Genomic DNA, 14,603 nt, shown 5'->3' on the forward strand with positions numbered 1-14,603 from the left:
TATCTTTTTTTCCTGCTCAACAGTGGTTAGGAGAAAATTGCCTCTGGGCCTCTGTCTACAGCTACAGATGATACAGTGCAGCTCACTGTTTGCCAAGCAAGAAGGGGGGGAGAGAAAAAAAGAAAATGGCCCTTTGTGCCATTTGCTGCCCAGTGAATGGCTTCCCTCAGCTGCCTATCTCTCCACCCACAATCCCTTCCCCAAGGTGCATTTTTGTAATTTTTTTTTGGGGGGGAGCAGGTTAGGGGAAAGTTGGCTACCACACCCCCTTCCTACTACCCATCTCCCCACTTTTAAGTTGCAAGGAGGAGGTACCTGCCAACCGATGCTGATCATATCCAGGAATTTGATGGATGAGGGAAAGCATTAAATTTAAGAGATGGTGCAGAGCTGCAAGAATGAAGTGTGTTTTGCTTTGTGGTGGACTTGCAGTGTGCACAACATACCCCCCCCCCCCAAAGAATTTTATCCCTCCTTTTATGAAAGATGAACACTTGCTTTGCCCCTGTCTGGAAAGGGATAGTCTAACTACTGTTGTCCATGCTCTGGTAACCTCAAGGTTTGATTACTGCAATGCGTTATAGGTAGGGCTGCCTCAGAAGGCAGTTCGGAAACTTCAGCTGGTGCAGAATTCAGTGGCCAGGTTGCTCACCGGAGCAAGACAGTTTGAGCATATTATATCCATCCTGGTCTGACTGTACCGGCTACCAGCTAGTTTCCGGGCCCAATTCAAAGTGCTGGTTTTGACCTATAAAGCCATAAATGGCTCAGGACCACAATAACTCAAGGACCAACTCTTTCCTTACGAACCTACCCAGACCCTGAGATCATCTCTGGAGGCCCTCCTTCGTGTGTCTCCTCCTCGAGAGGTCCGGAGGGTGGCAACACAAGAACAGGGCCTTCTCTGCAGTGGCTCCCCGTCTGTGGAATGCTCTCCCCAGGGAAGTTCGCCTGGAGCCTTCATTACACACCTTTAGGCGCCAGGCAAAAACATTCCTTTTTTAACCAGGCCTTTGGTTGATCTGTTTGACATCCTATGCCGTTTTAAAATGTTTTTTTTTGGGGGGGGGGAGTGCAATTGGGTTTTTGTTTTTATTTTTATTATGCATTTTGTGGTTTTATATCTTGGTTTTATTCTGTGAATCGCCCTGAGACCCGCGAATATAGGGCGGTATATAAATTCAATAAAGAAAATAAAGAAATAAATAAATTGAGAATGTGGGTAAACAACTTACTTTTGGCAAGGTTAGAGCCAATTTGCAGACAAGGTCTTCCTGCTGGTGGTCTTCAGGCAAAAGAGGCTGTTCCCAGCTTTTAGCAATGGCTTCTTTGCTCACTTTGTAGAACAAGGCGGTTCCTTTGTAATGTGGTGAGCTGTAATTGCCAAATTCATCCACCTCCTTGATTTGCAGGTCAAGCCGTGGCTTTCTCTGTGCATGAAAAGTAAGCTTGTAGCTTTTTCCAAAGGCTGCCCCATCATCTGAATATATGCCAAGGGGAACAGAAAGTTGGGGGAAGCAGAGAAGATTAAGTTGATGCAACGGATCAGTATTCACCAATGTTGCATGCTAGATTTTTAGCACACAAAATAAACCCTCCTCCAACCCCAAATATTACTTGTTTTCTCATTGGCTGTAGCTCCCTTCAATCATTCTCTCCTCGATGCCCAAATGCCACAACTCCTCTCCTCCATCACCACCCACACAATCTGAAGGGGCTGTGTGAACCTACAGCTCCCTTCTTTAGAGGACCTCTATGGGTGTATCTAAACACAGGCAGAAATTAGATTGTTTTAACAAAGAAAAAAAATCCCTATGGAAAACTGCGTTTTTAAATTTCCTGCTCTCTGGCGCCATCTGGTGTTGTGTGTTTATAGCGCATTCAAATTGCTGTTTCTTTCCTAATGTCGCTGAGTCCTAGGTGTGTTCATCTATTAGTACACTGTGTCCATTCACATGCAACCCAGGCATAAGGCATGTAGGGCCACAGTGGGAGGCAACAGAGACAGGGTTACCCCCTCCTGCATTTGTACCCTTCAGAATGGGCCATGTACATGGAATGTAGTTGTGCAGCAGGAAACGGATTTACCTGAAGCATGAATATTTCCGCTAAATCTAAAATAAACCTGCTCCCCTTCTCTCAGCTTGAACTGCTGAGAGGGATCAGGAGGACCAGAGAAACCCTCCTCACGCAGTCCCTGAAGCTCCAAGTTCAGTTCCTTGGATGGAACGAGTAGGACAGCGACCTTGTACGGATCTTCTTTTTTCCGATAAAGCACCACTTTCACCATTGTGGTGTAGATGTCTTTCTCCATATTTTTAACAAGCTGAACTAAATGTGTGTTATCCACAGAAGAGGACAGGCGAAGGATAATAAAGCTGCATTTTAAAAAGAGAGAAAGAAAATATATGTGGATCTGAACGTGTGTTCTTGGGCTGAAGCAAGCAAACAAAACTGTCAGTTGCGATCGATGCAGTTTTCATTTGCTTCAAGTCACTAGGAAAATCATTTCACTATGTTCAACCATTTCATTGGTGCAATATTATTATTGTTGTTATTGTTATTGAATTTATATACTGCCCTATACCCGGGGGTCTCAGGTCAGTTCACAGAATAAAATCAAGATATAAAACCACAAAATACATAATAAAAATAAAAACAACAAACCCAATAAAGGTAAAGGTAAAGGGACCCCTGACCATTAAGTCCAGTAGTGGCCGACTCTGGGGTTATGGCGCTCATCTCGCTTTATTGGCCGAGGGAGCCGGCGTACAGCTTCCGGGTCATGTGGCCAGCATGACTAAGCTGCTTCTGGTGAACCAGAGCAGTGCACGGAAACGCCGTTTACCTTCCCGCCGGAGCGGTACCTATTTATCTACTTGCACTTTGACGTGCTTTCGAACTGCTAGGTTGGTAGGAGCAGGGACCGAGCTCACCCCGTCGCAGGGATTCAAGCCGCCAACCTTCTGATTGGCAAGTCCTAGGCTCTGTGGTTTAACCCACAGCGCCACCCATGCCCCTTCTAACAAACCCAATAGCCCCCCCCCAAAAAAAACACACATTTTCAAAGGGCATAGGATGTAAATCAGATCCAAGAATTAATATTAAATAAAGCTACATCAGTTGGGAGCACACTTATAAATGACATCCTTAATCCCATTTAAAAATTAGACATACAGTATTCTTACAATAAACAAATACAGTAGCTCCAAACGGCATGTTATAATTCTTAGAGTTAATTCATAGGCTACTACGTATACAAACTAGAACCTATACTTTGATGATCTGATACATAGATCAAGAACATTTCTCTGTACATTCTACCGTCTTCGTGTTTAAATATATTAAGAAGGGACATCATTAGATTAAAGAACGTTATTAAAAATAAATAAATCTGAAGTGTGTCCAATACATGGTACTCTGTGAATTTCAGGGCTGGTTCTCACATTCATTCATTCATTTTCTATAGCCTCATAGTGGTGACTTTCTTATGCAAAGCTGAGCCATATTTAGACATCACCAAGCCAAGAGTGAAGATGGATGCAGTGTGACGATGGTTTAGCCTCACTCCCAAGGACAAATGTCTTCTCCAAGCAAATCCACTGCCGCATCTGCAGATGGAAAAGATTTGATTGTGTCTCACCTGTCTAAGGGCTCGTCCAGTTCAAACGACACAAGGCCATTCCGTGCATTTTGCACCGCGATCTCATCCAGCACGACCCATTCCTCTTCTCTGCTTCTGTACCCCAGTAATTTTAAGGATTCGTGGAGATTCTCTCCATGCTTTCTTGGAGAGGCACTCAACGCTCTGCAGAATCACAAGAGTCAATAGTTACTTTAAAAACAACAGCAACCACAGCTTTCTGGAAATCAAAACACTTAATTGTGAGAATCTGAAAATCTCTTTCTGTAAAATAGCATAAGCTGCTATATACAACAACAAACAATACAAGCAACACGAAGACCAGTATACTAGATAGCACTGCAATTTTTATTGCATGATATACATGATTTAGGGACGTGGGTGGCGCTGTGGGTTAAACCACAGAGCCTAGGACTTGCCAATCAGAAGGTCGGCGGTTCAAATCCCCGCAATGGGGTGAGCTCCCATTGCTTGGTCCCTGCTCCTGCCAACCTAGCAGTTCGAAAGCACGTCAAAGTGCAAGTAGATAAATAGGTACCGCTCCGGCGGGAAGGTAAACAGCGTTTCCGTGCGCTGCTCTGGTTCACCAGAAGCAGCTTAGTCATGCTGGTCACATGACCCAGAAGCTGTACGCCGGCTCCCTCAGCCAATAAAGCGAGACGAGCGCCGCAACCCCAGAGTCGGCCACGACTGGACCTAATGGTCAGGGGTCCCTTTACCTTTACCTTTATACATGATTTAGTACAACAAAAACAAAATGTGTACACTTGTAAATTCTCTAATATATTTGAAATCAAATGAACACACATCTGTCAAACTTTGTTCTTCTTATTGTAGCATATGGGTTGTAATGTGTGAAGTTTATATAGTTTGCGTGTACACAGGTCATTGTTTCATATTTGAATTCTTTTGTAGTTGTGCTGAAGAAGATTCCAGTGGAACAGTCAGATTATCTGGGATCGCTGTCCTACATTGTTATTCAATTACTACTTCGGCACCATGAACGTCTAAAAAATGTTTTACCGCTTAGCCCACAGGATAGCATCTATTACTTTGTTTCAACTATAGACTTATTATAATTCTACGGACTTTCAAAGATTGACAGACGTGTGTTCATTTGATTTCAAATATATTAGAGCATTTACAAGTGTACACATTTTGTTTTTGTTGTACTAAATCATGTATATCATGCAATAAGAACTGCAGTGCTATCTAGTATACTGGTCTTCATGTTGCTTGTATTGTTTGTTGTGTTAAATTTGCAACACAGGGGTTTGTTGTTCTGTATAAGCTGCTATATAGCCTGTTTTCAAAAAAATGTAGAGTTGGAAGGGACCATAAGGGTCATCTAGCCCAACCCCCTGCCACGCAGTATTTTTTTGCCCAACATGGGATTTGAAACCATAACCCTGAGATTAAGAGTATTATGCTCTACCAACTGAGCTAGTTCTGTTGTCCAAAGTGAAAGGTTAACCTCTTCTGTTTAGATCCTTGCATCCTTTCTAGTCAGTAGTCAACGCTGGTGGTTTCCATAACTGCCACCAATGGCAGTTATTTCACATTATTTCACATTATTTCCAGTGTTCACGTTCTGGGTGCCAATGCTTGGGTAGCCAAAATTGTACCACCCATGCACAAGTGTCAGGAGTCTTGGAGAAATCACAAGATTTACAGAAGTACAAAAAACAACACAAAAAAACCAAAAAACCAAACAAAAAACCACACTTCTAAAAAAATGCTAAGTGGAAGAGACTTGTTCCACCGCAACCCCCCCCCCCAACAATTGCTCAGTGGAGACTGAATGTGCTCAGTGAACATCCAAGGTGTGACCAGAAAGTTTGGTGAATGGTCACAAAAATCAGACAGCGAGAAATATTCGAACATACATTCAGCATTGGAAACCCACGAAATGCTCACAATTGTGTACGGAGTTGAAGCTGTAACTTGAAAGACAGTGTATGAGTGGTTTAAGAGTTTCCATGAAGGGTGGGAAACCATCAAAGATGGCAGACCGTCACTGAGCAGAACAGAGGTAAGTGTCGACAGAGTTTGTGAGTTATTGATGCGAGCGTTTGTCTGTCTGAACGATGGTGGAAAAATTGCATATTCCGCGTGAAATCATTACTGAGGTTACTGAGTTGTCCCACCCTCCATATTCTCCCGATCTGGCCCCACTGGATTTCCAAACCTGAGAACTGTAACATTTTACAAATCCAACTGCTGTGATGAGGGAACTGAAAGCAGTATGAAAGAGGACTTCTCCAGAAGTTTCCAAGAGTTCTACGTATGTTGTCAACGGTGCATTGTATCAGAGGGGGCTTATTTTGAAGGCCTGCAAGGTTGTATATTTGAATATTTCTCGCTGTCCGATTTCTGTGACCATTCACTGAACTTTCCAGTCTCACCTTGTTGACCAACTGTTGACAGGGGAAATGGAAACCTGAGAGGACAGCGTGTAATGGAACAGAGTGACTGGAATCCAGAGTAGCAGCATTCCACATTGCAGTGTTTTGTTGTACATCCCTCTTGTTTAAATAAAACCACTTTCTGGAATGTATCTGAAGCCACACCTTTTAGCAGGTTGGATGCTATTTTTAGAGGGCGGGGGGAATCTAATTTGATTACAGAAAAATAAATCAAATCAAATGGGGAAGCTACCTACGAAAGGTTGCTGAGAAATTCCAGGCTGGCTTTTGAAGCTCTTAAGGAGCTGAACTTTGTATGGAGGTCCTGAGCTGCCTAGAGGACAGAACTCGCTGATATGGTCCAAAGGAAAGCAGAGCAATACATTTGGCACCAGCTTGGCTTGTGTTGCCAAAAGAAGGCATAAAAGGTTCCATCCAACCATGTTATGGGCTGCACTCCGAATTTGTGTAGGGTTTACCCTTTAGCCTTTTCTTCTCCTGAAGATGTCCTGCCGTCAGGGACTGTGCTGAGGAGGGCTGCACTGAGGAGGAATGGTGGGAGCCTCCCCCTCCCCCTGCTCCTGCTCCGGATCCTGAATCTTCCCAGGAGCAGGAGGACAGTATAGATTTGGAACAGTGGTTTGCAGAGGGACATAGTTCAGATGGCAGAAGCTGGGAAATACTGGATGGGAAATAGCTAGGAGGAGAAGCACTGGAAGAGAGAGAGTTAACAGACTCAATTTCTCTGGAAAGTGATCATTCGCTCAGCCCAAGGTCAAGAAGAGCTGAGAAAGTGGCAGAGCAGAAAGCACACAAAGCACAGAGGGCACAAACTCAGATTACAAGATGTAGAAGTGACGTAGATTAATAGGGACAGAAGGGGGTGTGAACCTTAAGTGGGAGCACCACCATTTCTAGGATATGTTCTTTGTTCTCTTGCTGTGATTATTAAAGTTTCTAACTGGTAAGAAGACTTTCCTTTGTTCTGCTTATCTACTGCCATGGGGGGGGGGGGAGCCTATTCCTTATATCTTAACACCTGCAAGGCAGTGGAAATTTAGGAGCAGAGTTGAACTCCACTCCCAGGTTGATGAGCCCTTCTCATTTCTCTCTGCAGCATGTACAGAAACCACCTTCTTGACCATTGGTCCCGCTATTGGTCCCTTCCACTCAATCCACCAGAGCGTGTCTTTACATGCAGGGAAAGACCCTGACTCACACAGGGTTTGAGACCCATCAGCTACCCTCACCTGGTTTAGCCAGCCAGTCAAAACCATTCCCTTGGTGTGGCTGCTGACAGCCTCTAGGAGCCACAGGTGAGAGCTGAGTGCAGGGTGGGGACCAGAAGTGGACAAACTACCCCCAGAAGAAGCATGACTTGTCACCCCACCAAAGGTTCTATTCCCTCCCCTACCCCTCCATGCACCCCTTATTGGCTCTGGGGTCCAGTAATATCTGATGCTTTGTTACTCACAAAATGTTGCCCTCTTTGCAGAGTGAGTACCTACAGGAACTGGTTTGAAATATTTATATGTTTCATTGAAAAATATTCATATACCAGCTTTCGGCATAGGAAAGGTCTCCGGGATGTAAGGATACATCTTAATACAATAAAAACTGGCAGCAGGAGAACCACCACTTAAAAAACAGCATGGGGGAAAAAGAATACAGTGGTACCTTGGTTCTCAAATGCCTTGGTACTCAAATACTGAGAACCTGGAAGTAAGTGTTCTGGTTTTCTAACGTTTTTTGGAAGCCAAACGTCCGATTTGGCTGTTAGCTATTGTTTCCGGGGCACCTGCACCAATCAGAAGCTGCACCTTGGACTTCCGGAACAGATAAAGTTTGGTGCTTTTGTTTTTGCTGTTTAGTTTACGTTTTTGTTTTGGGTTTTTTCCCCAGTTAATTTGTTTTTGTGACTGTGTGAAACCCAGTTCAGCTACTGATTGATTGATTGATTGATTGATTGTGTGACTGTGGAAATGGATAAAAGCCCCCCATTCAAACAATGACTATCATCAGTGCAGGTAATATATATTTTTTTTAATTTAAATTTTTATCATCTACAATGCTGTCTTATTTATTTTATAGTACAGAACATTGATTCTTGCTTTCATTTCATGGATCAATGGTCTCGTTAGAGAGTAAAATTCATGTTCAATTGCTGTTTTAGGGGTTGTTTTTAATCCATTTTGCATTACTTTCTATGGCAAAGCGTGCCTTGGTTTTGGAATGCTTTGGTTTTGGAACGCACTCCCGGAACGGATTAAATTTGAGAACCAAGGTGCCACTATATTCCTATACCAGCTTTTGGCATAGAAAAGCTCTCTGGGATGTAAGCATACATCTTAATACATTAAAAATCGACAATAAGAGAAGTTTTAAAAACAATCACTTAAAAAACAGCATGGGGAAAAAAGAATAACCATACTATGAAAAACCCATTAAAAGCTTGGAAACTTAATGTCGTCTGTTGTATTTTTAAGAAATAAAAAAAATGTAAATGCATAGTTTCCAGGGAACTGTTTTGTCTCACCGAAATTGATGCACAGTTGTAACTCTGGGTATGGATGCACTCATAGCTCTCCCCTGGTCTTTCTCATTTCCTTCCATCTTCTTTTCTTGATTTGGAGGGCAAGGCAGAATAATTGTGATGGATTTGTTGAATGGCCGCGATGAAGGATGTTGCAGATACACCAGAGGGCTAGTAGATACCACTGAATGATACATGTCGTTCTTTGTTTTTAACATGGAAATCAGGGATGGCTCAATTGGTTGCACCTGCATAAATATTGTGGTTTTAGGATTTATGATTTTAGCATCACTTGTTGGCAGAAAAATCTACATTTCTGAAATTTGCCTCCATACCAGTGAAATATAAATGTTTCCCCACTCCCTTTAATTCATCTTGTTACAAAAATTCTTTCTAACCGGATGTTTGTAAATGACATTATCTATATTTAATTAGTCAACATGAAGCATGTTTTAATGAAACCTTCACCATGTGTCTGTATTGATGCCATGCAGCTTTTAATGAGTTGCACTGTTACAGTATCAATAGGTTATGGCTGTAATCCTAAACACATTTACTAGGAAGTAAACCCCATTGGACATAGTGGAACATCCTTCTGAGATTGCACAGGACTGCAGCCTGTTGTGGAACAAATATCTACCAGAATTAGGGAAACTAGCTTAAAGCAGCAGTACAAAAGAAAGCGCTGATTGGTGTAACAGAGTTAGAATAAGAGAATTGCCCATATTATTACCATTATTATTGATCATTCTTCACAGTCAAGCAGGCCCAACATCTGTGGGCGGAACCATTGGGATGACCTGAGTCATCAGGAGTTCCCATTGCCAATCCAACAAGCTGATTTACAGATTCCTGGGCCTAACACTCCTGGCAGCATCCTACATTTTAATCCCCGCCCCCCCCCCCCCAATTTCTCTGGGGCCCTGGCACAGTGTTGCTCCAAGGCCAGCTAGACTGACTGGTGTGTGTGTTGTTGTTGCACCTGCCTATCATCACCATGGGCAGATGCCGAAGGATCCTGCCAAACGTGGCACCAGCCCTGTATTATTTGTTACATTCATACCCCAACTTTCCTCCAGAAAGCTCAAGGTGCCCTAAATCTTTCTCTTCCTCCACATTTTATCCTCCCAACAACCCTGTGAGGTTGGTTAGGCTGAGAGTGAGTGACTGGCCCAAGGTTACCTAGTGAGTTTCGTGGCAGAGTCCATGTTGTTGTTTAGTCGTTTAGTCGTGTCCGACTCTTCATGACCCCATGGACCAGAGCACACCAGGCACTCCTGTCTTCCACTGCCTCCCCCAGTTTGGTCAGACTCATGTTTGTAGCTTCGAGAACACTGTCCAACCATCTCGTCCTCTGCCGTCCCCTTCTCCTTGTGCCCTCCATCTTTCCCAACATCAGGGTCTTTTCCAGGGAGTCTTCTCTTCTCATGAGGTGGCCAAAGTATTGGAGCCTCAGCTTCAGGATCTGTCCTTCCAGTGAGCACTCAGGGCTGATTTCCTTAAGAATGGATACATTTGATCTTCTTGCAGTCCATGGGCCTCTCAAGAGTCTCCTCCAACACCATAATTCAAAAGCATCAATTCTTCGGCGATCAGCCTTCTTTATGGTCCAGCTCTCACTTCCATACATCACTACTGGGAAAACCATGGCTTTAACTATACAGACCTTTGTTGGCAAGGTGATGTCTCTGCTTTTTATGATGCTGTCTAGGTTTGCCATCACCTTTCTCCCAAGGAGCAGGCGTCTTTTAATTTTGTGACTGCTGTCACCATCTGCAATGATCATGGAGCCCAAGAAAGTAAAATCTCTCACTGCCTCCATTTCTTCCCCTTCTATTTGCCAGGAGGTGATGGGACCAGTGGCCATGATCTTCATTTTTTTGATGTTGAGCAGAGTCCATAGCCTCCAACATTTCTCTGATGAAAACAGAGACGTACCCTCCAATATTTCTCCAATGAAAATAGGGACGTCCTATTCCATACCCTCCAGCATTTCTCTGATGAAAATGGGGATGTCCTACCATATCCCTAAACATTCCTCCAATGAAAACAGTGATGCCGTAAAGAAAAGAACATTTCGGGATCAGATCAGAAACTGGGACAGCTTCTGTAAACCCAGGACTGTCCCTGGAAAATAGGGACACTTGGAGGGTCTGGGAGTGGGGATTTGAACCCTTGTTTCCCAGGTCCTAGTCTAGCACTCTAACCGCTACACCATACTGCTGTATGAGTATAATGCTTTAGAACAGTGGTTTTCAAACCTTTTTCTCTGCACCACACTTTGAGAATAAACATTTGCTCGCACAACATTGAATTTCTTATTGATAAGAAATACATTGAAAAACACTAGGATTGTCCTCAGTATTACTTAATGCTCTTGCTCTCATTTTGATACTATACTATACTATACTATACTATACTATACTATACTATACTATACTATACTATACTATACTATACTATACAGTGGTACCTCAGGTTACAGACGCTTCAGGTTACAGACACTTCAGGTTACAGACTCCTCTAACCCAGAAATATTACCTCAGGTTAAGAACTTTGCTTCAGGATGAGAACAGAAATCGCGCAGCAGCGGCGCCGCGGCAGCGGGAGGCCCCATTAGCTAAAGTGGTGCTTCAGGTTAAGAACAGTTTCAGGTTAAGAACAGACCTCCAGAATGAATTAAGTTCTTAACCTGAGGTACCACTGTACTATATTACAGTCAAATCTTGGTTTCCGAACGCCTCCGTTTTGGAGCGTTTCAGCTCCCAAACTCCGAAAACCCAGAAGTAACTGCTCCAGTTTTTGAACAATTTTCAGAGGCCGAACATGCTATGCAGCTTACATTTTGAGTTTCCCTATTGTATCAAGACTTCCACTTTCAGTTTTCAGTTATCGAACGTTTTGGAAGTCGAATGGTCTTCCAGAACGAATTATGTTTGACAACCGAGGTTTGACTGTACAATGAAATGTTCAAATGTTTGTTTGACTGTCCTTGAATCTTCCTGCTCCACTTGCATTCCTCTCCTGCCACACCAGTGTGATGCACCACACACTTTGAACGCCACTGCTATAATAATAATAATAATAATAAACAACTTTTATTTGTATCCCACCCTCCCCGGCTGAAACCGGGCCCAGGATGGCTAACATCAGATATATAACATTGGCATAACAAACAATAATTAAATTACCTCCTAAAAAAAAGTCAGCATCAAATTTAAATCTAATAATAGAGAATAACACCAGCAAAATGGTACTCCTTGTCCCATAGACAACTGCAATCCAAAGTCCTCATTTTGTTGGCAGTGGAAGGGCACTTTCAGAAGGTCAAGGGAAGGTTGTGCCAATCCCCAGCCCTTGGGCTGTTCTCAAGTTCTCCATTTTGAGATGCATCATTTCACTAAAAATAACGGTCCAAAAACTTGCAATTTTAACCAAATCCATTCTTTCCTCTGATTTAAGACAACTATGAAGCAATGCATGCAGCTGTTCTCCCATTACGCATGACAAAAGCTCACTGACTGAACAGAACGATGGCCACAGGCCATGACCCAATGCTCTCATGTACATACAAGGACTTCCCTTTTCTATAAGCAAATGAATGGCCTGGATGCACAGAGGGGAATCCCCCTTCTCTCCATAGAGAACTTCCCTTTATACTTCTGGCAGATGGGACTGAGTTCCTGAGGGCATCTGCCGAATGGAATGAGCAACAACTTCTGCTCTTGTTTTGCTGCCTACTGTAAAGCGAAATGTAGATTAGAACAGGCAACAGAGAACAACCAACTGCCAAAGCACGTGGAATATAAAGAATTCATTTGAGTCAGATTATCTCTTATTGGTTTACTAATTAAATGCACACCAAATGGTTGGAATATCTGCAGAGCAGCTGCGCTAGCTGTTGCTCCCTTCCTTATAATAATTATTGACCCTTTGTTCCAGTTCTGTTAAGCATGGCAGCAGGCCTGGCCCATCTATGAGGCAAGGGTAGGCAACTGCCTCAGGCGGCAGACTCCACAGGGGCAGCAGATCTCAATGTAGATTTGTTCCTGATATAGTTCTTCCCTCACCCATTCTTCCCCGGTGGGAAGGGGAGGTGCCATTTTGGGGTCTGCCTCAGGTGCCAAAATATCTTGGGCCAGCCCTGCTTGGCAGTCTTTCCTCACTTTATTTAGTTAGAGTTGCTGGGCAGACATGGAAATGGGTATGATAGGAGGGTGGAGATTGGTGCGGCAACTGTTGGTGCAATTGATGGCTCCCCGAAACAGGGAGCAACATTGCTATAGCGTGTTCACCTTCATGGAGAGCACGGGTTGCGGTGGGGGCTGACAATACACTCTAAAATTGTGGGGCGGGCTAATTGTTCATTGGCCATGGTTTTGATTGGGCTTCCCTTCTTGTTGGGAAGAAGTTAATGTTGCCATTTTGTGACTGACAGCTAGAAACGTTAAAACTCACTTCCGGGTTAGCGCCAACGTCTAATGGCGGATTCCCTCCGAGCTCCGGAGGGAATCGGCTCAGTAGGGATCGGGTTCTGCCGCACCGGCGACGCGGGGACCCTTAGAAACCACAGGCGCAGAAGCCTGTGGACTTGGTGACTCGGCGGGCACCATTTGCGTCCCCCTACCTGCGAAGGAGCCTTTTTAAAGGCTTCGGAACGGGGGACGGGGAGCGGCACGGTGCTGAGAGTCCTCCGCTTCCCCTGCTGAGTGAAGCCGCATGCCATGGACGGAGAGCGCTGACTTTTTCCTGAGAACATTCGGACTAAAAAGCAACAACCCGTGAGTAATATAGAAATTGGACTTAAAAAGGAAATTTTTTCTTTGAATTTGGTACGACCGGGGAAGATACAAAAAGGAAGTCCATCTCCCCGCCTTGTAGACAACTTAAAGCAAGGACTAAATAACTAAGGTTGAGAGAATATCTTTTATTGTAACTGAACAAAGTTATTAATTTCACGATTGGACAGTATAAGTAATTTTGCCGGAGGATAAGAGTGGATTTTTGAGAGCTGTGCAACCCCCCGGGACCCGGGAGTGATCAGCGAGAGAACCTGTTGGAAAGATATAGAAGACTTTGACAGCTGTCAAAGTTGGAGAATTCAAAGTAACATTGTTTTTGCTGTCTTTGCCAGTTGGATTTGCTACATTTTGGTTTTAAACTGTCGAAAAATAAGCTATTTTGTTTTTGGGACTGGAACTAGAAGGATAGTAAATATCTACAATCCCTCTAGAGGGGGTTTTGGGACACTGCAAGAATGGCTGGAAGTGGAAAAATACTCACTGAGTTGAACAAGACTTTTTATCTCCTGGGAAAGCTTCAAGAACAAAGTAATATTTTGGCTACAGGGGTCATGGGACTGAATGAAACAGTAAACAATGTTACTGAAAATGGAAGGGACTTGATTCAAGTCTTTGTCTTTGAACCAAAAGCCCCTGTAGCGGAAACAAAAGACTTTGCAGCTGAGCAGGGAAAGAAATTTGACAAATTTGAGAAAGTGGTACAAGTGGAAGAGAAACATGAGGATCTGGAGGGAAAGGGAGGAGGAGTTATAATGTTGCAGAAGGCTAAGGAAGGCCAGAGGCCTGACAGGAAGGTCATAAAGGAAAATAAGAATTGGATGATCAAGATTTGGCTTGAATTGGAGAATGAAGAATGGAGAGACCTATCTAGATGGAGACTTGAAGACTTTTGGATTACAAATTCGATTAAGATGAAAGTTCAAGCGTTTGGGACATTTAAATTCATGATTTCTTTTAAATATGGAGGTCTGGCCGGAAGAAATATCGACTTTTTTGGGACTGCGCTCCTCTGAGATTTGGGGTCTAATATAAAGGACTATCCAAAGAACTGGCAAAGAGGAACTGAGAGAGATTTAAAAGCCTCCGATGTGAGATCGCCAGGCTGATAGCAGATGGACTGATGGACATTGGTTTGGGGATCAAAACCGGGAAAGGGAGGGTGGGGTTTGATGAATCCAAAGGTTGTATAAATATTTTCTTTTTGATATTTCTTATTTTGT

The 14,603-nt window shown here is 43.5% G+C and overlaps 1 protein-coding gene and 1 long non-coding RNA gene across 2 annotated transcripts in view; one reads left to right on the forward strand and one right to left on the reverse strand.

Moving 5' to 3' along the window:
• LOC307223644 overlaps positions 1–14,603 on the forward strand; it is a 454,922-nt gene that overhangs the window by 408,364 nt on the left and 31,955 nt on the right. The window lies entirely within an intron of this gene.
• The window catches only part of DTHD1 (death domain containing 1), a 28,721-nt gene that overhangs the window by 4,165 nt on the left and 9,953 nt on the right, over positions 1–14,603 (reverse strand). The window contains exons 4-7 of the mRNA XM_079989887.1: positions 8,585–8,829; positions 3,644–3,808; positions 2,089–2,378; positions 1,236–1,480 (exon numbers count right to left, since the gene is read on the reverse strand). Of these exons, the coding sequence (XP_079846013.1) occupies positions 1,236–1,480; positions 2,089–2,378; positions 3,644–3,808; positions 8,585–8,829 (945 nt within the window). The remainder of the gene's footprint in view (positions 1–1,235; positions 1,481–2,088; positions 2,379–3,643; positions 3,809–8,584; positions 8,830–14,603) is intronic.

Source organism: Podarcis cretensis (genome assembly GCF_951804945.1).
Source record: "Podarcis cretensis genome assembly, chromosome: 9".
NCBI classification, from domain to species: domain Eukaryota; kingdom Metazoa; phylum Chordata; class Lepidosauria; order Squamata; family Lacertidae; genus Podarcis; species Podarcis cretensis.